Raw genomic sequence first — 26,960 nt, forward strand, 5'->3', positions numbered from 1 at the left:
ATGAAAAGACAACCTACAGAATGGGAAAACATTTTTGCAAACCATATATCCAGTAAGGGCTTAATACCTAAAATATATAAAGAACTTGTAAAACTTAATAACAAAAAACAATCTGATTTAAAAATGGGCTGAAGAACTAAATAGGCATTTTTTTTTTTCCAAAGAGGACATCAGAATGGCCAACAGGAACATTAAATATTTAAATCAAAACACTTCTCTGGAGCTCTCTGTCACTCTACTCCAGTTTTAATCATTGTTTTCTTTTGTCTTAAGATTTCACTTCACAATTATTATTAGGCTGAATACCTAAAATATATAAAGAACTTGTAAAACTTAATAACAAAAAACAATCTGATTTAAAAATGGGCTGAAGAACTAAATAGGCATTTTTTTTTTTTCCAAAGAGGACATCAGAATGGCCAACAGGAACATTAAATATTTTTTATTTATTTATTTATTTATTTTTTTGCGGTACGCGGGCCTCTCACTGCTGTGGCCTCTCCCGTTGTGGAGCACAGGCTCCGGACGCGCAGGCTCAGCGGCCATGGCTCACGGGCCCAGCCGCTCCGCGGCATGTGGGATCCTCCCGGACCGGGGCACGAACCCGTGTCCCCTGCATCGGCAGGCGGACTCTCAACCACTGCGCCACCAGGGAAGCCCAGGAACATTAAATATTTAAATCAAAACACTTCTCTGGAGCTCTCTGTCACTCTACTTCAGTTTTAATCATTGTTTCCTTTTGTCTTAAGATTTCACTTCACAATTATCCTGGGAATTCGTCTTGTATTTATTAATACATAAATAGTTTCCAAGAAGGAATTATTTCTATGATAATTTTTTTCATATTATTTGATAGGATAATGATAACTCTTATTATTTGAATGTTGGAGCTCCTGAATATAAACTGCTGGTCTTTTTATCTTTAATTTTCAATCATTTTGTTCCACTTTCTAAAATATTAGGTCAGCTTTACGTTTAAACTCAATTGACTTTTAAAAATTTCTGCTATTGGAATTTATATTTTACATATATTTATAAAATATATAATATATATTATATATATTTATAAATATATATAAAATATATTTATATTTTACTGAATGAATACAAAATATAGAATTTCTGTTAAATAGCTTCTCTTCTTCTACTTTGGATGCCATATCTTTTAAATTTGCCATGAATTATAATTTTATTGAAATTTTCTTTTGTTACCTGATTTGTTCCTTTCTTTAAAGTTTTCTTTTTTTTCTTTATTGGAGTATAATTGCCTTAAAATGGTGTGTTAGTTTCTGCTTTATAACAAAGTGAATCAGTTATACACATACACATGTTCCCATATCTCTTCCCTCTTATGTTTCCCTCCCTCCCACCCTCTCTATCCAACCCCTCCAGGCGGTCACAAAGCATGGAGCTGATCTCCCTGTGCTATGCGGCTGCTTCCCACTAGCTATCTACATTACGTTTGGTAGTGTATATATGTCCATGCCTCTCTCTCGCTTTGTCACAGCTTACCCTTCCCCTCCCCATATCCTCAAGTCCATTCTCTAGAAGGTCTGTGTCTTTATTCCTGTCTTACCCCTACGTTCTTCATGACATTTTTTTTTCTTAAATTCCATATATATGTGTTAGCATACGGTATTTGTCTTTCTCTTTCTGACTTACTTCACTCTGTATGACAGACTCTAGGTCTATCCACCTCATTACAAATAGCTCAATTTCGTTTCTTTTTATGGCAGAGTAATATTCCATTGTATATATATGCCACATCTTCTTTATCCATTCATCCGATGATTGACACTTAGGTTGTGTTTCCATCTCCGGGCTATTGTAAATAGAGCTGCAATAAATATTTTGGTACATGATTCTTTTTGAATTATGGTTTTCTCAGGGTATATGCCCAGTAGTAGGATTGCTGGGTCATATGCTAGTTCTATTTGTAGTTTTTTAAGGAACCTCCATACTGTTCTCTATAGTGGTTGTATCAATTTATATTCCCACCAACAGTGCAAGAGAGTTCCCTTTTCTCCACACCCTCTCCAGGATTTATTATTTCTAGATTTTTTGATGATGGCCATTCTGACTGGTGTGAGATGATATCTCATTGTAGTTTTGATTTGCATTTCTCTAATGATTAATGATGTTGAGCATTCTTTCATGTGTTTGTTGGCAGTCTGTATATCTTCTTTGGAGAAATGACTATTTAGGTCTTCTGCCCATTTTTGGATTGGGTTGTTTGTTTTTTTGTTATTGAGCTGCATGAGCTGCTTATAAATTTTGGAAATTAATCCTTTGTCACTTGCTTCATTTGAAAATATTTTCTCCCATTCTGAGGGTTCTCTTTTGGTCTTGTTTATGGTTTCCTTTGCTGTGCAAAAGCTTTGAAGTTTCATTAGGTCACATTTGTTTATTTTTGTTTTTATTTCCATTTCTCTAGGAGGTGGATCAAAAAGGATCTTGCTGTGATTTCTGTCATAGAGTGTTCTGCCTATGTTTTTCTCTAAGAGTTGGATAGTTTCTGGCCTTATATTTAGGTGTTTAATCCATTTTGAGCTTGTTTTTGTGTATGGTGTTAGGGAGTGATCTATTCTCATACTTTTACATGTACCTGTCCAGTTCTCCCAGCACCACTTATTGAAGAGGCTGTCCTTTCTCCACTGTACATTCCTGCCTCCTTTATCAAAGATAATGTGTCCATATGTGTGTGGGTTTATCTCTGGGCTTTCTTTTCTGTTCCATTGATCTATCTTTCTGTTTTTGTGCCAGTACCATACTGTCTTGATTACTGTAGCTTTGTAGTATAGTCTGAAGTCAGGGAGCCTGATTCCTCCAGGTCCGTATTTCGTTCTCAAGATTGCTTTGGCTATTCGGGGTCTTTTGTGTTTCCATACAAATTGTGAAATTTTTTGTTCTATTCTGTGAAAAATGTCAGTGGTAGTTTGATAGGGATTGCATTGAATCTGTAGATTGCTTTGGGTAGTAGAGTCATTTTCACAATGTTGACTCTTCCAATCCAAGAACATGGTATATCTCTCCATCTATTTGTATCATCTTTAATTTCTTTCATCAGTGTCTTATAATTTTCTGCATACAGGTCTTTTGTGTCCTTAGGTAGGTTTATTCCTAGTTATTTTATTCTTTTTGTTGCAGTGGTAAATGGGAGTGTTTTTTGATTTCACTTTCAGATTTTTCATCATTCGTTTATAGGAATGCCAGAGATTTCTGTGCATTTATTTTGTATCCTGCTACTTTACCAAATTCATTGATTAGCTCTAGTAGTTTTCTGGTAGCATCTTTAGGATTCTCTATGTATAGTATCATGTCATCTGCAAACAGTGACAGTTTTACTTCTTCTTTTCCAATTTGGATTCCTTTTATTTCCTTTTGTTCTCCGATTGCTGTGGCTAAAACTTCCAAAACTATGTTGAATAAGGGTGGTGAGGGTGAGCAACCTTGTCTTGTTCCTGATCTTAGTGGAAATGCTTTCAGTATTTCACCATTGAGCATGATGTTGGCTGTGGGTTTGTCATATATGACCTTTATTATGTTGAGGAGAGTTCGCTCTATGCCTACTTTCTGGAAGGTTTTTATCATAAATTGGTGTAGAATTTTGTCGAACGCTTTCTCTGCATCTATTGAGATGATCATATGGATTTTCTCCTTCAATTTGTTAATATGGTGTATCACGTTGATTGATTTGCGTATATTGAAGAATCCTTGCATTCCTGTAATAAACCCCACTTGATCATGGTGTATGATCCGTTTAATGTGCTGTTGGATTCTGTTTGCTAGTATTTTGTTGAGAATTTTTGCATCTATGTTCATCAGTGATATTGGCCTGTAGTTTTCTTTCTTTGTGACATCCTTGTCTGGTTTTGGTATCAGGGTGATGGTGGCCTCGTAGAATGAGTTTGGGAGTATTCCTCCCTCTGCTATATTTTGGAAGAGTTTGAGAAGGATAGGTGTTAGCCCTTCTCTAAATGTTTGATAGAATTTCCCTGTGAAGTCATCTGGTCCTGGGCTTTTGTTTGTTGGAAGATTTTTAATCACAGTTTCAATTTCAGTGCTGTGATTGGTCTGTTCATATTTTCTATTTCTTTCTGATTCAGTCTTGGCAGCTTGTGCATTTCTAAGAATTTGTCCATTTCTTCCAGGTTGTCCATTTTATTGACATAGAGTTGCTTGTAGTAATGTCTCATGATCTTTTGTATTTCTGCAGTGTCAGTTGTTACTTCTCCTTTTTCATTTCTAATTCTATTGATTTGAGTCTTCTCCCTTTTTGTCTTGATGAGTCTGGCTAATGATTTATCAATTTTGTTTATCTTCTCAAAGAACCAGCTTTTAGTTTTATTCATCTTTGCTATCGTTTCCTTCATTTCTTTTTCATTCATTTCTGATCGGATTTTCATGATTTCTTTCCTTCTGCTAACTTTCGGGTTTTTTTGTTCTTCTTTCTCTAATTGCTTTAGGTGCAAGGTTAGGTTGTTTACTCAAGATGTTTCCTGTTTGTTAAGGTAGATTGTATAGCTATAAACTTCCCTCTTAAAACTGCTTTTGCTGCATCCCATAGATTTTGGGTTGTCGTGTCTCCATTGTCATTTGTTTCTAGGTATTTTTTTATTTCCTCTTTGATTTCTTCAGTGACTTCATTATTAAGTAGTGTATTGTTTAGCCTCCATGTGTTTGTATTTTTTACAGATCTTTTCCTGTAATAGATATCTAGTCTCAAAGCGTTGTGGCTGGAAAAAATACTTGACACAATTTCAATTTTCTTAAATTTACCAAGGCTTGATTTGTGACCCAAGATATGATCTATTCTGGAGAATGTTCCATGAGCACTTGAGAGAAATACGTATTCTGTTGTTTTGGGATGGAATGTCCTATAAATATCAATTAAGTCCATCTTGTTTAATGATCATTTAAAGCTTGTGTTTCCTTATTTATTTTCATTTTGGATGATCTGTCCATTGGTGAAAGTGAGGTGTTAAAGTCCCCTACTATGAATGTGTTACTGTCGATTTCCCCTTTTATGGCTGTTAGTATTTGCCTTATGTATTGAGGTGCTCCTATGTTGGGTGCATAAATATTTACAATTGTTATATCTTCTTCTTGGATCAATCCCTTGATCATTATGTAGTGTCCTTCTTTGTCTGTTGTAATAGTCTTTATTTTAAAGTCTATTTTGTCTGATATGAGAATTGCTACTCCAGCTTTCTTTTGGTTTCCATTTGCATGAAATATCTTTTTCCATCCCCTTACTTTCAGTCTGTATGTGTCTCTAGGTCTGAAGTGGGTCTCTTGTAGACAGCAAATATATGGGTGTTGTTTTTGTATCCATTCAGCCAATCTGTGTCTTTTGGTGGGAGCATTTAGTCCATTTACATTTAAGGTAATTATCGATATGTATGTTCCTATTCCCATTTTCTTAATAGTTTTGGGTTCGTTATTGTAGGTCTTTTCCTTCTCTTGTGTTTCTTGCCTAGAGAAATTCCTTTAGCAGTTGTTGTAAAGCTGGCTTGGTGGTGCTGAACTCTCTCAGCTTTTGCTTGTCTGTAAAGGTTTTAATTTCTCCATCAAATCTGAATGAGATCCTTGCTGGGTAGAGTAATCTTGGTTGCAGGTTTTTCTCCATCACTTTAAAAATGTCCTGCCAGTCCCTTCTGGCTTGCAGAGTTTCTGCTGAAAGATCTGCTGTTAACCTTATGGGGATTCCCTTGTGTGTTATTTTTTGTTTTTCCCTTGCTGCTTTTAATATGTTTTCTTTGTATTTAATTTTTGACAGTTTGATTAAAATGTGTCTTGGCGTATTTCTCCTTGGATTTTTCCTGTATGGGACTCTCTGTGCTTCCTGGACTTGATTAACTATTTCCTTTCCCATATTAGGGAAGTTTTCAACTATAATCTCTTCAAATATTTTCTCAGTCCCTTTCTTTTTCTCTTCTTCTTCTGGAACCCCTATAATTCGAATGTTGGTGCATTTAATGTTGTCCCAGAGGTCTCTGAGACTGTCCTCAGTTCTTTTCATTCTTTTTTCTTTATTCTGCTCTGCAGTAGTTATTTCCACTATTTTATCTTCCAGGTCACTTATGTGTTCTTCTGCCTCAGTTATTCTGCTATTGATCCCTTCTAGAGTATTTTTAATTTCATTTATTGTGTTGTTCATCGTTGCTTGTTTCCTCTTTAGTTCTTTTAGGTTCTTGTTAAATGTTTCTTGCATTTTGTCTATTCTATTTCCAAGATTTTGGATCATCTTTAGTATCATTATTCTGAATTCTTTTTCAGGTAGACTGCCTGTTTCCTCTTCATTTGTTAGGTCTGGTGGGTTTTTATCTTGCTCCTTCATCTGCTGTGTGTTTTTCTGTCTTCTCATTTTGCTTATCTTACTGTGTTTGGGGTCTCCTTTTTGCAGGCTGCAGGTTTGTAGTTCCCGTCGTTTCTGGTGTCTGTCCCCCGTGGCTAAGGTTGGTTCAGTGGGTTGGGTAGGCTTCCTGTTGGAGGGGACTAGTGCCTGTGTTCTGGTGGATGAGGCTGGATCTTGTCTTTCTGGTGGGCAGGTCCACGTCTGGTGGTGTGTTTTGGGGTGTCTGTGGACTTATTATGATTTTAGGCAGCCTCTCTGCTAATGGGTGGGGTTGTGTTCCTGTCTTGCTAGTTGTTTGGCATAGGATGTCCAGTATTGTAGCTTGCTGGTCGTTGAGTGAAGCTGGGTGCTGGTGTTGAGATGGAGATCTCTGGGAGATTTTCGCCATTTGATATTATGTGGAGCTGGGAGGTCTCTTGTAGACCAGTGTCCTGAAGTTGGCTCTCCCACCTCAGAGGCACAGCACTGACTCTTGGCTCCAGCACCAAGAGCCTTTCATCCACACGGCTCAGAATAAAAGGGAAAAAATGTAGAAAGAAAGGATTAGTAGAAGTAGAGAGAGAGAAAGAAAGAAAGAAAGAAAGAAAGAAAGAAAGAAAGAAAGAAAGAAGCGGAGAGGGAGGGAGGGAGGAAGAAAGGAAGGAGGGAAGGAAAAAAGAAAGAAAGAGGATAAAGTAAAATAAAATAAAGTAAAATAAAATATAATAAAGTTATTAAAATAAAAAAATAATTATTAAGAGAAAAAAAAAGGATGGATAGAACCCTAGGACAAATGGTGTAAGCAAAGCTATACAGACAAAATCTCACACAGAAGCATCCACATACACACTCACAAAAAGAGGAAAAGGGGAAAAAATCATAAATCTTGCTTTCAAAGTCCGTCTCCTTAATTTGGGATGATTCGTTGTCTATTCATGTATTCCACAGATGCAGGGTACATCAAGTTGATTGTGGAACTTTAATCCGCTGCTTCTGAGGCTGCTGGGAGAGATTTCCCTTTCTCTTCTTTGTTCTCACAGCTCCCAGGGGCTCACTTTTGGATTTGGCCCCGCCTCTGCGTGTAGGTCGCCCGAGGGCGTCTATTCTTTGCTCTGACAGGACGGGGTTAAAGGAGTCGCTGATTCGGCGGCTCTGCATCACTCAGGCCGGCGGGAGGGAGGGGCACGGCGTGTGGGGCGAGTCTGCGGCAGCAGAGGCCGTCGTGACGTTGCACGAGCCTGAGGCGTGCCGTGCGTTCTCCCGGGGGAGTTGTCCCTCGATCCCGGGAACCTGGCAGTGGCGGGCTGCACAGGCTCCCTGGAAGGGGGGTGTGGATAGTGACCTGTGCTCGCACACAGGCTTCTTGGTGGCGGCAGCAGCAGCCTTAGCGTCTCATGCCCGTCTCTGGGGTCCGCGCTTTTAGCCGCGGCTCGCGCCCGTCTCTGGAGCTCCTTTAAGCAGCGCTCTTAATCCCCTCTCCTCGCGCACCAGGAAACAAAGAGGGAAGAAAAAGTCTCTTGCCTCTTCGTCAGGTCCAGAGTTTTCCCTGGACTCCCTCCCTGCTCGCCGTGGTGCACTAACCCCCTTCAGCCTGTGTTCACGCCGCCAACCCGAGTCCTCTCCCGGCGCTCCGACAGAAGCCTGAGCCTCAACTCCCAGCCCCGCCCGCCCCGGCGGGTGAGCAGACAAGCCTCTCGGCCTGGTGAGTGCTGGTCCCCCCTGATCCTTTGTGCGGGAATCTCTCCGCTTTGCCCTCCGCACCCCTGTTGCTGTGCTATCCTCCGCGGCTACGAAGCTTTCCCCCTCCGCCCGCGAAGGTGCTTCTAGTGTGTGGAAATCTTTTCTCCTTCACAGCTCCCTCCCACTGGTGCAGGTCCCGTCCCTATTCTTTTGTCTCTGTTTCTTCTTTTTTCTTTTGCCCTACCCAGGTACGTGGGGAGTTTCTTGCCTTTTGGGAGGTCTGAGGTCTTCTGCCAGCGTTCAGTAGGTGTTCTGTAGGAGTTGTTCCACGTGTCGATGTATTTCTGGTGTATCTGTGGGGAGGAAGGTGATCTCCGCGTCTTACTCTTCCGCTGTCTTCCCGGAAGCCTCTGTTTTGTTTTTTCCTTTGCTTATTTTCTCTTGAGAACTGTGAACTCTTTTAGCTCTAGGGTATTTGTGGAGTCGCCACATGCTATCAGGGGTCTGTATTATATTGGGTCTCTCCCCCTGACAAATCCTTTAAAACTCTTTCTTCCACAGGAGTTATCCCCCAGGGCACTCTCTAATAAACATCCAGCACAGAAAACTCCATTGAACAGACTATTTCTCTGGAAATCTAACCTGTGACAATTAGTTTTGAGAGAGATAAGTTTGGCATAAGAGGGAGAATATATATACTTCATTCCTGGTCTGGCCCCTGTAGTGAATTTGGGCCCCTCTAAAGAAAAGTGTCAGAGGCAGAAATTAAAGTTTGCATGAAGTACCTGCTGAGATAGTGGGCAAAGACTGAGGGCCACTCTGATTATGGGATGCCTCACAGATATTTTAATGAGATTCTGGGTATAAGAAAAGTTGCTTGATGGTCATGCTACTATTGGAATTATTTGTGAATATATATTGGAATGAACCATGACATTGTCAATATTCTATCAATTTTTGTCCTACAAAAACATTTCACAAGGGTTAACCTGAAATAGCTTTGCTTCTTGAGAACAAATTCTATCCTTTCAAGTTAATATTAGGTCATATTTAATTTTTATTTCCACCCAGGATCTACCTTAGGGCTTCACATATTATAAACCTCAAAAATAGGTTGGCCAAATGCAAGGACAACTTTTGGAAAAAATGAAAATGAAAGAAAAAGCTTTCTGATTTTGTCCAGAGACAAACAGGAAACAGGGAAACAGATAGAAAAACAAGCAAGAGACTGTTTTTTACAGTCAGTTTTAGGTGAAAATTGGAATTGTCATGTATTTGTTATTTTACAGAGAAGATGAGAAGAGGCCACATGGGAGAATTTATACCATAAAATAATCTGAACTTTTTCAGCTCAGCATCATAATGAGTATAGATGGCAAAAGAGCAGCAGAAACCAGAAATCAGATGAAGACTTTGAAGGGATAAAATGAGACTGGTCTTTGCTAGTAACTGGTAAACCACAGAGCACTTGGTTAGGCAGAGCTTAGATAAGAAGATTGCTGTGTGAGCTACAGACTGTGTGTTTGATTTTTGCTTATGTTTAATAGACATTATTTATGAGAACAGCTTTAGGTTCACAGCAAAATCGAGCAGAAAGTACAGAGATTTTCTATATACCCCTTGTTCCCACACATGCATAGCCTTCTCCATTATCAACATCCCCACCAGAGTGGTACATTTATTACATTGGTTGACACATCATTATCACCCACAGTCTATAGTTTACATTAGAGTTCACTCTTGGTGTTGTACATTCTACGGCTTTGGATACCTTGATAGTGACAAGTATCCACCATTATAGTATCATACAGGATATTTTCACTGTCCTAGTAATCCTCTATGTTCCTGCTATTCATCCATCTTTTCCCCCAACCCCTGACAATCACTGATCTTTTTACTATCTCCATAGTTTTATGCCTTTTCCAGAATGCTATACATTTAGAATCACACAGTACATAGCTTTTTCAGATTGCCTTCCTTCACTTAATAAAATGCATGAGTTTCCTCCACGTCTTTTCATGGCTTTGATAGCTCATTTCTGAGTAATATTTCATTGTCTAGACATACAACAATTTATCCATTCACCTACTGAAGGGTAACTTGGTTGCTTCCAAGTTATGGCAATTATGAATAAAGCTGCTATAAACATACACAGGTTTTTGTGTGGACATAAGTTTTCAACTCCTTTGGGTAAATACCAAGGAGTGAGATTGCTGAATGATATAAGTATATGTTTAGTTTTGTAAGAAACTCCGTAACTGTCTTCCAAAGTGGCTGTACAATTTTGCATTTCTACCAGGAATGAATGAGAGTTCCTGTTGCACCACACTTTTGCCAGCATTTGGTGGTGTCATTATTCCAGATTTTGGCCATTGTACTAGGTGTGTAACGGTGTCTCGTTGTTTTAATTTGCATTTTGCTGATGGCTATGAGCACCTCTTCATAGGCTTATTCATCATCTGTATATATTCTTTGTAGAGGTGTCTGTTATTATCTTTGGCCTCTTTTTTAATCTGGTTGTTTGTTTTCTTATTGTTGAGTTTTCAGAGTTCTTTCTATATTTTGGGTAACAGCCCTTTATCAGATGTGTCTTATGCAAATATTTTCTCCTGATTTGTGGCTTGTCTTTTCATTCTCTTGGCAGTGTCTTTTGCAAGCAGAAAATTTTAATTTTATTGAAGTCCAGCTTATCAATTCTTTCATTTATGTATCATGGCTTTGGTCTTATATCTTAAAACTCATTGTCAATCCCAAAGTCATCTAGATTTTCTCCTGGTATCTTCTAGGAATTTTATAATACTGCATTTTCCCTTTACGTCTGCAATACATTTTTTAAAAATAATTTTGATTGGAGTATAGTTGCTTTACAATGTTGTGTTAGTTTCTGTTGTACAGCAAAATGAATCAGCCACACATATACATTTATCCCCTCCTTTCGGACTTCCTTCCCACTCAGGTCACCACAGTGCGTTAAGTAGAGCTCCCTGTGCTATACAGTATGTTCTCATTAGTTATCTATTTTATACATAGTATCAATAGTGTATATGTGTCAATCCCAATCTCTCAATTCCTCCCACCCCCCTTCCCCCTTGGTGTCCATACATTTGTTCTCTATGTCTGTGTCTCTATTTCTGCTTTTCAAAAGGGATCATCTATACCATTTTTCTAGAGTCCACATATATGCGTTAATATACGATATATTTTTTTCTCTTTCTGACTTACTTCACTCTGTATCACCAAAAAATCTACAAACAATGCTGGAGAGGGTGTGAAGAAAAGGGAACCCTCATGTACTGTTGGTGGTAGTGTACATTGATAGAGCCACTATGGAAAACAGTATGGAGTTTCCTTAAAAAACTGAAAAAAGAACTACCATCTGACCCAGCAATCCCACTACTGGGCATATACCCAGAGAAAACTATAATTCAAAAAGACATATGCACCCCAGTGTTCATAGCAGCACTATTTACAATAGTCAGGACATGGAAGCAACCTAAATGTCCATCAACAGAGGAAAGGATAAAGAAGATGTGGTACATATATACAATGGAATATTACTCAGCCCTAAAAAGGGACGAAATTGGGTCATTTGTAGAGATGTAGATGGACCTAGAGACTGTCATATGATACATTTTGAGTTAATTTTTGTGAAGGGTGTAAGGTATATTAGACTGTTTTGTTCATTTGTTTTGTTTTGCATGTTCAGTTGTTCTAGCGGCATTTGTTGAAATGACAGTCTTGGCTCCATTGCATTGTTTTTGCTCCATTGTCAAATATCTTACAATCATGTTTATGTGGGTCTATTTCTGGTCTTTCTCTTCTATCCATTGATCTATTTGTCTATTCTTATGCCAATACCATACTGTCTTGATTACTGTAGCTTTATAGTAAGTCTTGAAGTTAGGTGGTGTCAGTTCTCCAACTTTGTTCTCCTTAAATATTGTGTTGACTATTCTGGGTCTTTTGCCTCTTTATAGAAACTTGAGAATCAGTTTGTCAATAGCCACAAAATAACTTGCCTGGATTTTGATTGGGATTGCATTGAATCTATAGATCAATTTGGGGCACCTTTACAATATTGAACCTTTGTACCCATGAACATGGAATATCTCTCCATTGAGTTTAGTTTCCTTTGATTTATCAAAGTTTGATAGTTTTCCTCATATAGATCTTATACATATTTTTTTATATTTATAACTCAGTATTTCATTTTTATGGGTGCTAATGTAAATGGTACTGTGTTTTTAATTTCAAATTCCACTTGTTCATTACTGTTATACAGAAAAGCAATACCTTAAAATATACTTTTGTGTAACCTTTGTACTAACCTTGTATCCTGCAACTTGGCTATAATTGCTTATTAGTTCCAAGAGTTTTTTGTTGATTCTTTCAGATTTTCTACATAGCCAGTCATGTCATCTGTGAACAAAGACAGTTTTATTTCTTTCTTCTCAACAAGTATCCCTTTTATTTCCTTTTCCTGTTTCATTGCATTAGCTAGCACTTCCAGCACAATGTTGAAAAGCTGTGGTGCTTTTGCTTGCTTTGTTTCTGATCTTAGTGGGAAAGCTTCAAGTTTCTTACCATTAAGTTTGATATTAACTGTAGGTTTTATGTAGATATTATTTATCCAGTTGAGGAAGTTTTTCCCCATTTCTAGCTTACTGAGAGCTTCTATCATGAGTGAATGTTGAATTTTGTTGGATGTTGAATTTTGTCACATGCTCTTTATGCATCTGTTAAGGTGATCATGTAATTTTTCTTCTTTAGCCAGTTGATGTAAAAGATTACATTAATTCTTTTTTGAATATTGAACCAGGCTTGCATACCTGGGATAAATTCCACTTGGTCATGGTGCACAGGCTTTTTATACATTGTTAGATTCACTTTGCTAATATTTTGTTGAGAATTTTTGCATCTATGTTTATGAGAGATATTTATCTGTAGTTTTCTTGTATTGTCTTTGTCTGGTTTGGTTTTAGAGTAATGCTGGCTTTATAGAATGAGTTAGAAAGTATTCCCTTTGCCCCTATCTTCAGAAAAACATTGTAGGGAATTGGTATAATTTCTTCCTTAAATGTTTTGTAGAATTTATCAATTGAACTTATCTGGGCCTGGTACTTTTTGTTTTGGAAGGTTATTAATCATTGATTCAATTTCTTTAATAGGTATAAGCTTTTTAGCTTGTCTATTTCTTTTTGTATGAGTTTTGGCAGATTGTGTTTTTCAAGGAATTGGTCCATTTCATCCAGATTATCAAATTTATGGGCATAGAGTTGTTCATAACATTCCCTTATTATCCTTTTAATGTCCAAAATATGTTTGATTTTTTAAGAGTTTGTATAGTTAACCACTAAATATTTCCTTAAGAAATATTTTAAAACATATTGTCTGTGTCATTATAGAGTCATAAAGAAAATTGTTACATATATTTTTTAAAATTTCTTTAATTTTTAAAAATTTTATTTTATATTGGAGTATAGTTGATTATGCTATATTTTAAAAAATTATCTTTAAAATTCAGTTTTCTGAAGTTTTGAAAATTGTTTATCCATTAACTATAAGACCCATGGAATATTAGTAAATTTTTGCTGAAACAAGTACAGTGTAAATATTTGTAGCAAAATGTAACCTTTTCTACTTGTGACTTGTGAGCTATAGAAGATGGAACTAAGTTATGACTGTATCTATTAAGTATTTATACATGAAATATTTTGTTATTATTATTTTTTATTTATGGATTTTTGGCGGTACGCGGGCCTCTCACTGCCGTGGCCTCTCCCGTTGCGGAGCACAGGCTCTGGATGAGCAGGCTCAGCGGCCATGCCTCACGGGCCCAGCCGCTCCGCGGCATGTGGGATCTTCCCGGACCGGAGCACGAACCCGTGTCCCCTGCATCGGCAGGCGGACTCTCAACCACTGCGCCACCAGGGAAGCCCCATGAAATATTTTGAATAAATATAGTCACTATGCTATGTTATATTGTATATTTATGTTGTTTTGTATAACAGCATACTTCCTCTCCTACTTCATATATCCAGTGTTGATGCTACAGACATCTTAATAAACATTTTTTCAAGTAACGAATGAACCCAATCCCATTAACAAGTTTACCGTCTTTGAAAAAAATCATATCTATATTTAGTCAAAAATTTATTTTAGTAAAAAATTAATGAAAACTTCAAATTAATAGAAATAATTTATGATACCAATTTTAAATTTCTGAAAGGCATACAAGACTCAGGCATGTCCAAGGTTACCATGAAACTATTAGTTTCAAGTTTATACACTCAAACATCTCTCCAATTCTCCCACACCCCTGCCCCTAGTAACCACGATTTTACCCTACTTTTATGAGTTTGGCTTTTTTATTTTATTATTTTTTTTGTGGTACGTGGGCCTCTCACTGTTGTGGCCTCTCCCGTTGCGGAGCACAGGCTCCGGACGCGCAGGCTCAGCAGCCATGGCTCATGGGCCCAGCCGCTCCGCGGCTTGTGGGATCTTCCCGGACCGGGGCACGAACACGTGTCCCCTGCATTGGCAGGCGGCCTCTCAACTACTGCGCCACCAGGGAAGCCCTACATTCCATCTTTAATTATGCAACTCCATAGGAAATTAAACTTAGAAATGTAATATTCACTTTTATTTCACACCTTTGTTTCCTAACTGCCTCTATTCTAACTACAATGTCCCTCAAAATGCTATTAAAAGTAATTCCTCAAAATTCACTTGCCTCAGCTTTGTCACTCATGGTTGTAAGTGATTTCATTGGTTGAAGGTTCATATACCCTTAAACCCTTTTAGCATAACTGGAGTGCTCATGCTCCAAACTATTAATGTGGGCTGGCTATTAATGCTTAATTAGGATTTTCCTTTATATTTGAAATTGCTAATTTTGTTGGTTTGCTTCCTTTTCTTTTCCTCAGTCTGACAATTTAAAAACTTTTTTCAGTTTTATTGAGATATAATTGTTTTTCTTTTGGGTGCTGATATCCCCCGATGCTGACACAATCCATGACCTTGGCAGCATACTGTATTTTTCTTGAATTATTTCAAAATTTGTTTTTGATTTTTTTTAATTTGAATTAAGATTTAGTATAATTTTCTCCTTCTTGTATATTTTCTCCCTTATATACTGCTACTTAAATTGAATGCATTATGATATGTTTTAATATTTTACATACAATTTGTGCATTTTCTCTGTGTAATTTCACTTGGAAGTTTTTTTTTCTGCATTTAAATCATTAAGGTACAGTAGACCCCACTTGTTTCAAATTTTTTTCTTCAGAATTTTCCTCAAAACAGTTATTACTTCCTTATTTCTTAGGCTACAAATAAAAGGGTTTAGTAAAGGAACTACTTCTGTAAACACAATAGCAGCTGGTATATCTTTATCCCATTCTTCAAGCAAATTTGGACTAATGTACATGAAAAAAGAGATCCATAAAATAATGAAACTGACAAAAAGTGGGATGCACAGCTAGAAAAGGCTTTGACCCTTCCCTCTTTGGATTTCATTTTGAAAATAGTAAAGAGAATGTAGAGATAAGATATTAAGACACTACCTATTGTGAAGACTTGAATTGAGCCTGAAAAGATAAACAGTACCAGTTCATTGACATAAGGGTCAACACAGGAGAGCCTATATAAAGGAAGAATATCACAATAAAAGTGTTTGATGTGATTTGATCCACAGAAAACTAACCTGAATAGAAGCCCTATATGAGTCATAGAATGCAGGTTTCCAGCTATGTAGGCCCCTGTGGTCATCTGAATGCAGAGTTCCTTTGACATCCTGGTATGGTACTGCAGAGGGCTGCATATGGCCACATAGTGATCATAGGCCATTACCACCAGAAGAAAGCAGTCTGCAGTTTCAACAGTGCAAAGAAAATAAAACTGTGCCATGCATTCATAGAGGGAAACCGTTCTGTTTTCAGAAAAGAAGTTCCTTAACATCTTAGGAGTAATGGCACAGGCACAGCAAGAATCCACGAGAGTGGGGTTGCCCAGAAAGATGTACATTGGTGTGCAAAGATGATGCTCTTTTGAAATCAGTATCACCAGGCCAAGAATCCCCACCATGGTGATCAGATACATGGCAAAGAACACCACAAACAGAAGGGTCTTCAGCTCTGGGTAGTCTGTAAATCCTGTGAGGATAAACTATGTTTTACAGTATGATTTTCTTTAGCCATTCCTGACTCTGCTGTTGAGAAAAAATTGTGGAGAAATGAGGTACTAATTTATAATATGCCCAATTCAACTCTTGAGCTCTCTCTGGCCCAGAAGAACGAGGAACATCTTCCATAATGCCTTCACAAGTCGCGTGGATTTTGGTGTATGCCCATTTCTCTGGGCGTATCAATCTCCAGGAGCTCTTAACTTTTAAGCTAGTTATTTAACATTTTCCCAGCATATTTTCAAGAGAAAACATCAGATTAGATGCACAAAGATGGCTTTTGAGGTCTTGAGAGGAATATTCAGTGCAAAAAACTTCTCTATATGGATTAGCTAAAGCTGATTCATAATTTAGGTGTCAGCAGTTGGTATCAATGTTCCCAAACAATTTCAGTGACAGTATCTGTACAGATTAACAGTGTTGTTTGAAAGACTATTTTTGTACACCCATGTTCATAGAAACATTATTCAGGATAGTCATAGGTAGAAACAACCCAACTCTCCACTGCTGGATGAATGAATGAACAAAATGTGGTATAGACAAAAAGTGGAATATTATTCAGCCTTAGAAAGGAATGACATTCTGACACATGTTAAAACACGGATGAAATTTGATGACTTTATGCTAAGTGAAATAAGCTAGGCATAAAAGGACAAATATTGTGTGATTCCACTTACATGAATTAAAGGTTGTCTGGGGAGGGAAGGAATGGGGAATATTGTTTAATGGGTACAGAGTTTCAGTTTGGGAAGATGAAAAATTTCTGTAGTTGGATGGTGATGATAGTTGCACAACAATATAAACGTAACACCACTGAACTGTAAATACTTAAATATAGTTAAAATGATAAATTTTATGTTATATATTTTTTCTACTATAAAACATTTAAAAAAACTATTTTCATGGTCTTTATGGTATTTATGATGTCATTTAGGCACGCAATATAAAATTGCTCCTGTGTGCATGTGCATATTAAAATCTAAAGAAATTTAAATGCTATCAAAAGAAATTGAAGCATCCTTAAGGGTTAAAAATTGATAAATTCAGGGCTTCCCTGGTGGCGCAGTGGTTGAGAGTCTGCCTGCATTTTGGAGAGAAGATCTCTTTCCTTTGGCTTCCTGCAACTGTTTACTAACTTTTAAACTCAGACTATTTGTGACTGATACATTTAGAAACAATATTAGAAATGAACATTTGAAAGCTATATAATTTGAATTATTATTTTTTCATTAAATTCCTTACTCTTGATAACCTGAAGTCTAAAAAAAATGAACATTTTAAATCTAGGTAATTTGAATAAGTTTTTTCATTAAATGCCTTACACTTGCTGACTTGAAGTCACATAACATAGTTTTCCTTCATTTTCTCTAGTTGATGATAATTAATCAGACAGATATTGATATTTTATTTTTCTAAAAATCAAAAGATAAACTAAAAATCTCCTTAAAATTACATCAGGGGTTTAAAAGAATGGTTTAAAAATATATTCCTTCCTCATATAATTTATTTAATACATAGGGAATGTCTGACACAAAAATTTTAAACATTTCATTGTAGAGGCTGTTAAGCTGTAAGTTATATGGCAAACCACATTTTTAAAAGAAGTTCACAAAACTTTGATAAGGTTTTCTGTAATTACTATAAACGTATGCTTTTACTTATCTATTTTTGGGTAAATTTAGGCTTCTCTTAAATTCAGAAGTGATGCAAATAAATGATAGTCATTTGTCCAGTTCTTACACAATGGACCTTAGGGTAGAGGAAAGACTTTAAGGAACTTAAAAAATTTAAAAATAAGAATTGCAAGAAAAACCTTAAAGAACTTAAATAAATGTTTCTGGAGGTTAATATTTCTACCAAAAATTTTTTAAAATTCTTTCCCACCTGGATTTCTCCAATAAGAGTTTAATAAAGGCTAGATGGTTGCCTGATGATGGTTATTAAAGTAGATCCAGAAATAAAACTCTATCATCTTGATTGTTTAGAAGAATATTTCTACCAACAAGTCAATGATAATATTTATATCATTGCTAGAGAATGGTTCAAATATTTTAAATAATTCTAAAGAGATTTAATTGGCATTGACATCAGAGTACTTCCTGAGAGACCTAATCTCCTAAACATTACAAAGCTACTAAGTTGGAATAATTAAATGTATCATTTGAAACCTAAAGAGTAAGGCAAATGCCCATTTCTAAGCCAATTTTAAGGGACATGTTTTGATTTTAATTTATATAAGTTTATACTATTTATCTTTATTACCACTCTGAATATAAAATTCTAGGTGGGAAAAAAAATTCCCACTGGATTGGTCAGCAAAAGCCTCATAGAGGAAGTGGGAACTGAACTAGGACTTACTGACTCAGAGGAGAGGTTGTGTGAGCAGAGGTCTTAAAGTAGCACCTTTCTCACCTCTTTTTAAAGTCAATATATAATTTCTAGAATATTCCTTTGAAGTTACATTCATAATATCTTTAATCTTATACCTTAGTTACTAGAAGTAACCTTTACATTTTTTAATAATAATAATTTAAAAAATAACCATTAAAATTGCCTTGAAAATCCAGAAGCACCTTCTGGAGATATTTCTTTCCTCAAAATATTCCCTTATTAGGACTTTCTCATCATTTATAGTGCAATGAATCCCTATTGCCCATCAATCAGTAGTCACAATTTGTTTGGTTAATTACATATCTTGATTTTCCTAATCTACATCATTTGAATTCACTTTATCTTCTTGTACTTTGCACTACCCTTTACCATCCCTAAGCCAAGCCCGTCTCTTCATGGCTTTCTGAATAAGTCACTGTCATTCTTCATGTGGTACATTTTACCTTATCTATATTATCCTCACCATTTTCCTCCATCTATCCAAATCCTACCCCTTCCTTAATGGTCAATCCAAGGTCTACCCCGGACAAGCTCATCTGTCCTCTTCCCTCCTCCCAGGCTCTTATTACCCACGTAACACCTTCTCAAGTCTCAATATTTGCCTTGTGTGGTCCTCTGGCATTTATGGGTGTAAGTCTTATTCCCCCAGTTCGATTACAACCTCACTTATATCAGGATTATGCATATTTCTGAGATGTACCCTGAAGATAAACCAAAAAACAAAGCAGAAATAAATTCCTTCCCTCAGAATTCAATTCTAGAGCAATATGATTATTTCAGGTGAGGGCTACATCACTATGACGATGCAGGACCAAGTCTGTGCTGAAGTACACTGTAGGGAAACTTTCTCCTATAATGAGAGTTTGTTAAGATTTCCTGGGACGAGGCTCTACCAAAGCAACTGTGGAAGAATGATGAACGTTGCTTCTAGTTCACCTCCTACCCATGAAACAATGTGAGCTCAGCCAGATATTCATGGAGTCAGTGAAAAGGATCATGTAGCTCATTTCTTGTTATTTTAATTTTCTTACAAATATATAACAATTTTTAGGCTTACTTAAACATTTCGAAAAGTCCTCATGTTCAGTACCACAAAACAGCTGCCGTTTCTTGCATCATTTCTTTGCACATTCATGCGATAAGTACTTTATAGTGCCTACTATTGTCAGAGGAGTCAGCCAGAGGACGTGACCACTGGTTGACCTGAAACCTGGACCTGGACAGTTGGGTAATTGCCCCCTCCCCGTCCTTAGAATGTACTTCTTGCCCACTGTTCCCACTGTGGAAGCTGTTCCGAGGATGCAGCCTTGAGAGAGCAAGGTGCTGTTGAGACCATCCAGATGGTATGAGATCTACTTGTCTTGCAACCAACTGCCCAAGACAAACCTCATATATAAGTTCTCTTGCTTATTAAAACTACCACCTACTAATCTAGAGTTGTTTGCCTCTTTCTTTGGTCTCTCCTTGCCCTCTGTGTATAGGGGCCAGTTTGCAAACCAACAACTCTGTATCATCACAGTTATAGATTCTGTTCTCATGGAGCTTACATTCTAATAGAGGAGACTGGGGAAGCAAACATAAATAAATACATAAATAAGAAAAATAGCAAAAATTAGTAAGTGCTGTGCTGTGGGTAAAATGGAGTGGTGTGATAGAGAATAACTGGGAGTTACTTTAGATCAGATGATTGGAAAAGGTCTATAGGAAAGGTGAACAGTCAAGCTGAGACATGAGTAGCAGGAAACCAGCTGTGGCAGTTTAGGGATGAGCATGTTAGGTACAGAGGCTATCGTGAAAATTCCTTAAGGCAGCTATAAGTTTTGCATGTTTGAGGAACCCATAAAAGGCAGAGGAAAGTGGATGATGATGGGATTGAAGAGTTGATCTTGCCGAGTTTGTAATGCAGAGTATGGAGTTTGCGTTTTATTTTCAGCTCAATGAGAATCCTTGGGAAGGTGTATTGAGTTCCTATTGTTGCTCTAACAAATTGCCACAAACTCAGTAGCTTGAAACAACACATATTTTTATTCTTTCACAATTCTGGAGGTTAGAAATCAGAAATGATTCTCAATGGGCTAAAATTAAGGTGTCGACATCCTTCCTGGAAGCTGTAGGGGAGAATCCGTTTCCTTGCGTTTTTCAGCTTCTAGGGTCTGTCTGCATTCCTTCGCTCATGGCTCCCTTCAATCTTCAAAGCCTGAAAGGGCCGGTTTAATCTTTCTCACATTGTACTACTCTGATTCTAACTCCTCTGCTTCTGTTCCCACCATTTAAAAAATTATACTGGGCCCACCTGGATGATCCAGGAGTATGTAATTCACCCTTGTCGTGTAACATAACATACTGACAATTTCTGATTACTGTAGGTGGACAACTTTGGGGGGACCATCATTATGCCTACCAAACCAGAGTTTTTTAAAGCAGAGAAATGGCATTACCGTATTCACGTTTTCAGAAAATGGATCATTACGGGTAAGGATGAAAGTGGGGAGACCAGTTAAAAGGACACTGTAGTAGTTCAGAATTAGGCTGATAGCAGTGGACATGGAGAAATGTAGATGGATTTGGATTGTGTTTGGGAGGATGAGTCAGCAGGATTTGCTAATGATTTCTATTTGAGAGGGTGGTAAAAAGAGCAAGTGGGGAAAATGCCTGGATTTTTTGCCTTGAGCATCTGAGGAGAACATAGTAGCATTTATTGAGTTGAAGGAGACTTCAGGAGAAATATTCTAGGGGGGATAATGGAGCTAGACATACGAGTTTTATTTTATCCATGTTATGTTTGAAATGCTTATCAGTTATCTGATTGGAGATGTCAAACAGGTAATCGAATATAAAAGACAAGGCTGGAGATTAGGAGTCATCAGCATATATATTTAAAGCCTTGGTACTGAGTGAGATCATTTAGGGAGAGTGGGAAAACAGAATAGAGAAGGGTGACTGAGAGAGAACCCTCTGGTACTCTCTGGTTTAGATTAGACCAGATTATCTACCATACAAAATGCCTGGTGGGTATAGAATTCAGTGGTGTAGAAATTACAGGAGGTATCCTAAAAAAGATGAGGTCAGAATGCCAAATCAAGGAGCTTGAATTCTATTTAGTAGGACCTGAATAAATTTGTCAAGGGACTGACTCTATCAAATCTGAGTTTCAGGAAAACAATTCTGTGTGTGACTCATTGCTTTATTCTCTTTGCTATATTTTGCATGTTGACATGGCATAAATGATAAATTAATAAACAAGTGTTTGGGTGCCCCTCATGTATCATGTTAAGATTAAAGCTGTGGAATAAAGATGACTTTAAGATTGTTATTAAAAAATCCTAAGACAACAAAAAAGACTCCAAATTTAATGATGAATTTTTGGTTTGCTCTTCTGATAAGGTCTGACCCCTTGTTCAAGAGTTGACAGCGTGGGAATTCCCTGGTGGTCCAGTGGTTAAGACTCGGTGCTTTCACTACTGAGGACCTGGGTTCGGTCCCTGGTCGGGGAACAGGATCCGTGTGGCGAAGCTAAAAAGAAAAAAAAAGAGTTGCCAGTGCTTATTACAATGCCAAGCACAGTGCTAATAAGCAACAGTAATTCAAAGCTGTGTAAGTCTCAATCCCTGTTTACAGTAACTTCCCAATGCGCTAGGGAGGCAGTCATGTAAACAAATAATTAGAGTGCAAGGTGATAGAATCTATAGTATAATCATACATTTGGAACTATGGGAGAAGAGATGGGAATGACTTAATTTGTCTGGGGGTGTTAAAAATGCTTTCTGGAACAAAACTGTCTTTTTCATAATAAAATAACATTCTAGTTTGGCAGTAGAGCAAATCTCCATGTGGGAGGGGCAAAACACATCCTTGAAACCTTTTCCCAGATTCTCATATTCCCCCTGGGGAAGTAGTCACCACTACTGCCAAAACCATGGCATTGGCTGCCAAAAAGGCATTGCTCTCCCAATCACTCTGGCCCAAGTGATTTCCTGTAGCAAAGAGAAGATTAAGAGGGCTCATTCGTACATGCCCTGACTAGACTTAGAGATAACCACCGGAAACAAAATGTAGTAATATGCAACTAGAGGAGTAGTACTCAGACCTTTCTCTCCACTGAGAAAGCAAGTTGGCAAATGATGTTGACTGCGTGATACATTCCTGTGGGCTTTGTCAGGTAATGAATAATTGCTCATTGGCTAGCTATGATACCCCTGCATTTCTCCCATTCAAGGTAGTATATTATAATGTAAAGGAATGAGGAAGGTATTATTGAGATAATATGGAATCCATCCTAGTTTATGTGTGTGTGTATATATATATATATATATATATATATATTATATAAAATCATATTAAACTATGGTAGTTTATTATTAGAAATGGATTGTGATGCATCTCATAACTGATTGTGACACATCAAGGCGTTGAAATCGTCTGAATGCTGCTGATCTTGATAATCTGGTTTATATAAGTGGGTCAGTCATCCTGTCTTTAGGGTTCCCTATAGCAAGGCCTCCTTACCTATCCCTAAGTCTATCTCTGACAGGCAGATTTTGTCTTTTCCCAGTTGCCTGGAAATTTAGGCGTGGCTAAACCCCACCAGATCTATTGCTAAGAATGTGAGAGGCAGGAGCCCCCCTTCTGTTATTTTGTCTGAGGACTTAGTTCTTCCCCTTGAGATTGACATTAGGAATGCCCAACCCTTAAGGGAAGCTTCCAACCTTAACCACAAGAATAGAGCCACATCTTTAACAGAGAAATCATATTAAAATATCCTATGATTAGGCTCACTATCTCTATAAGAAATACACACACAAACACACAACAAAAACAGTTGGGGGTATTTTATTATGGATTACTCAGGAGAGGACATTTGACCCTGGCCTTGAAAGATATGTAGACATTTTCTCAGCAGAGAAGGTTGGAAAGGGAATGCTAAGTTAAGTATCAGAGGCATGAAAGCTCATGAAGTGTTGGAGGAATGGAAAGCAGTCCCCAGACTGGCTGGAGTGTAGGGTGTATTAGCGAACTTCATTCTCATAATTATGTTATAGGTGGATGACTCAGTGCTTGATCTGGTTTTGACATCTTCTGCCTGAAATACATATTGAATGACTCAGCTATTCATAATCAAGTAATTACTCGGGAGAAGTTCTAAAGTCATTTAGTACATACCAGACAGCATTTCTGAATTTGTTCTTATAGTCAGAAGACTTCCTAAGACAAATGTAGAAATTAAGAGATAGAAAGTGGTATACTGAGCTGTACTCAATGGAATAATCCATAACTGGAGACATGGAACTTGCTTTCTTATTCTTTCCCCCTCCCTCCCTCCCTCCCTCATTCCCTCCCCTGTCTTCCTTCCTTTCTTCTTTCATATATACTTACAACTGTTTTTTATCATTTTATTCACATATATTGTGTGTCTACTCTATGTCAGCCACAATACTCAGCACTAAGGTTAAGCGATAAACAAAAGCAGATGTGGTATCTGCCTCCCCTCACCTTATAGAATTGGGAAGAAGAGACGGGAGACAGACATTAACCAAATAATCACCCAGATGAATTGAAAATTACAACTTTGCTATTATGAAGGCAAGGTTATTGGAGATATAAGACTTACAATAGAGAGGTTTATCTTAGTCTGAAAACGCAAATAATGTAGTAGCTAACCCTGTGGGTTTTGAAAACAGGACCTAATTTTGAATCTTGGCTATGCCACTTTATAGCTGATAGTGGGAAATTTACTTAACCTCTCTGTGCGTCAAGTTCCTCATTAGAATATGGATATTATAATAGATTATACTCTGAAAATTGAGACTAAAAAGTAGTTTAGAAGACTTAGTGAATTATGTGTAAAACACCAGAAGAGAGCCTGGTTATAGTAAGTGTTCAATAAATACTAAATGCTATCACTACCACCACCACCACTGTCGTTATCACTTGAGGTAGGGAGGAGGTGACAGAAAGATTTCCTAAAGAAGTGATGACTGAACTGAAATTTGGTAAACAGAATTTTCAGGGAAAGGTGGATGGGTGAGTTGTGAGGTTAACATATACAAAGGCCCTATTTCTGGAGGATACATGACAATTTCAAGGCACCGAAACAAAATCAGTGAGGCAGAGAGAGTTGGGGGAAAATGGTCTAAGGGAGGGTGGAGAGGTGGGCAGGATATAGATAATATGGGGGTATTGTAAACAATATTAAGAATTTGGGTCTTTATTCTAACAGCAATAAGAATCCATGGGAATTTCTTATAAAGAAGGTTGACATGATCAGATTTAGATTTTATAACTTAATTCTGGATGAAGCATGAAAAATAGATTGGAAGCTGGCAAAACTGGATATGGACAAACTATTGAAACTGTCCAGGAAAAAGATTATGGTAGCATGGATCAGGTGGTGGTGATGAGTGGAATGGAGAACTTAGAGAATTCTTTAGATTGTAGAGTGAGCAGGATTTAGTGATAGATTGAATGTAGGGTTTAAAGACAAAGGATCTAAAATTCTGGCTAATGCAACAGAATGATGATGACCCACTGAGAGAGGTAACCCTGGAAGAGGATCAGGTTTGGGGAAAGAGGAGAGCAGGAGATAAGTTTGATTTCACATTTACTTAGTAAGAGGTGCCTTTGAGACTTCTAGAAAAAGGTGTTTAATGGGCAATTGAGGGCTTCCCTGGTGGCGCAGTGGTTGAGAGTCCGCCTGCCGATGCAGGGGACATGGGTTCGTGCCGCTGTCCGGGAAGATCCCACATGCCGCAGAGCGGCTGGGCCCGTGAGCCATGGCCGCTGAGCCTGCGCGTCCGGAGCCTGTGCTCCGCAACGGGAGAGGCCACAACAGTGAGAGGCCTGCGTACCGCCAAAAAAAAAAAAAAAAACCCTCTAACTGGAGACTCAGGTACCCTTAAGGTTTTGGATCAAGGATTTGCTCTCTTAGCAGAGAATTATAAACCATTCAGAAACAAAACAAAACAAACAAAAAAAACCCCAAACCCAAAAACTCCCTGGTGTACTATGAAACATGCTAGAGGAAGTGCTCCTGCCTTTGGGACATTAAGTGACCAAAACCAGAATTGCCTTCATGAGCTGGAATTTGTCACACTAACAAGTATAAGGCTGAGCAGAACCAGGAGCAATTCATTAGAAGCTGAAGGTGGCAAATTCAAGGATCTGGCCTCAGCAGGGCAGAGAATACCATAAGCCTCACCAGCAGGTGACCCAGACCTTGTCATCTACCACCATTGCACTGACATCTTTCCCTCAGCTCACACATCTGGCCTCAGAAAGCCAAGTAGGTTCTTGGATGGTCATCTTGGTGTGTTGATGTCATAATGTACAGCTGCTGAACTATAGCTCCACCCAAGCTGACCGTGAAAGGCATCACTAAGGGGAAATTCTCCCTTAGAGCAGTGGAATCATCATCTATTTCCATTGTATAGAAAGAGAAGTGGTCCAAGCTAAGAATATATAGACTCAGGGTAGAGGTGTAAAGTTTGGATATTGGTCAGTGTCCTGTGGGGGGAAACATGAGAAGGTCAGGGACCAGGAAATCTGAGGAAGAGGCATATGAATGGTTTTACTAGAGTGGATACAGTGTTTGGTGATCCTCATATTCCATATAAATGTCCACCAGAGAGCATCTACCATGGAAGAGCTGTTAAACAACCAAATAGACAGAATTAGCCAGTTGAGGTCATCCTGCTTTGTTCATCTGCCATGCCAGTGCTGGCACAATGGGCACATGAAAAAAGTGCTGTATTGGCTGGGATGAAGGAATGCATATGCATAGGCTCCAACATTTCCATGCTGATCTAGGTAATGTTGCTTCCAAATGCCTAACTTACCAGAAACCATTGTGGCCCCCAATATAGCAACATCCCTCAAGAAGATCAGCCAGCCGCTGGTGTCAGGTTTGCTGCTATGAACCTCTTGTACTCTGAAAGTGGCAGAAATGCATCTTGACTAATATCAGCGTAATTCAGGTATGAGTTATCTTTGCTATCTGCAAGACCTCGGGTAGCACCAGTATCTGAGGCTGATAGAGTGGTGTATAACATGGCATTGGGCCAGAAATCCACTTTTCAGTAAAAGAAGTGTCATATTGGGCAGTGACTGGTACACTGGTTCTCTCCCATTTCACATCAATGGGAAGCTACTAGCTTAATAAACAGATGAAACGGCCCGTTGAAAGTATAATTGAGGTGTCAGTACTATGACCTCCAGAGTGTACCTTCCACCAGAAATCAGTGACCATTATATGGGGCTGTGTCTTCAGTAGGCTCAATACCTGAATCCAGGACTTCCCTAAGCGACCCACTTGGGGAATCTGTACTCTATGTCCCCACATATCTGCACTCTATGGGTTTAGAAGTCCTGTTTCTC

At 38.0% G+C, this 26,960-nt stretch overlaps 1 protein-coding gene across 1 annotated transcript; it reads right to left on the reverse strand.

Annotated features, from left to right (window-relative positions):
- Nucleotides 1–15,287: 15,287 nt before the first annotated feature.
- On the reverse strand, nt 15,288–16,215 carry LOC101320726 (olfactory receptor 5K1-like). Its single transcript, XM_019922289.2, is given in 3 exon segments — nt 15,288–15,458; nt 15,461–16,185; nt 16,188–16,215. Coding segments are annotated over 3 exon segments (924 nt in total).
- Between the last annotated feature and the right edge of the window lie 10,745 nt (nt 16,216–26,960).

The sequence above is a fragment of the Tursiops truncatus genome, chromosome 4, assembly GCF_011762595.2.
Source record: "Tursiops truncatus isolate mTurTru1 chromosome 4, mTurTru1.mat.Y, whole genome shotgun sequence".
Taxonomy (NCBI): domain Eukaryota; kingdom Metazoa; phylum Chordata; class Mammalia; order Artiodactyla; family Delphinidae; genus Tursiops; species Tursiops truncatus.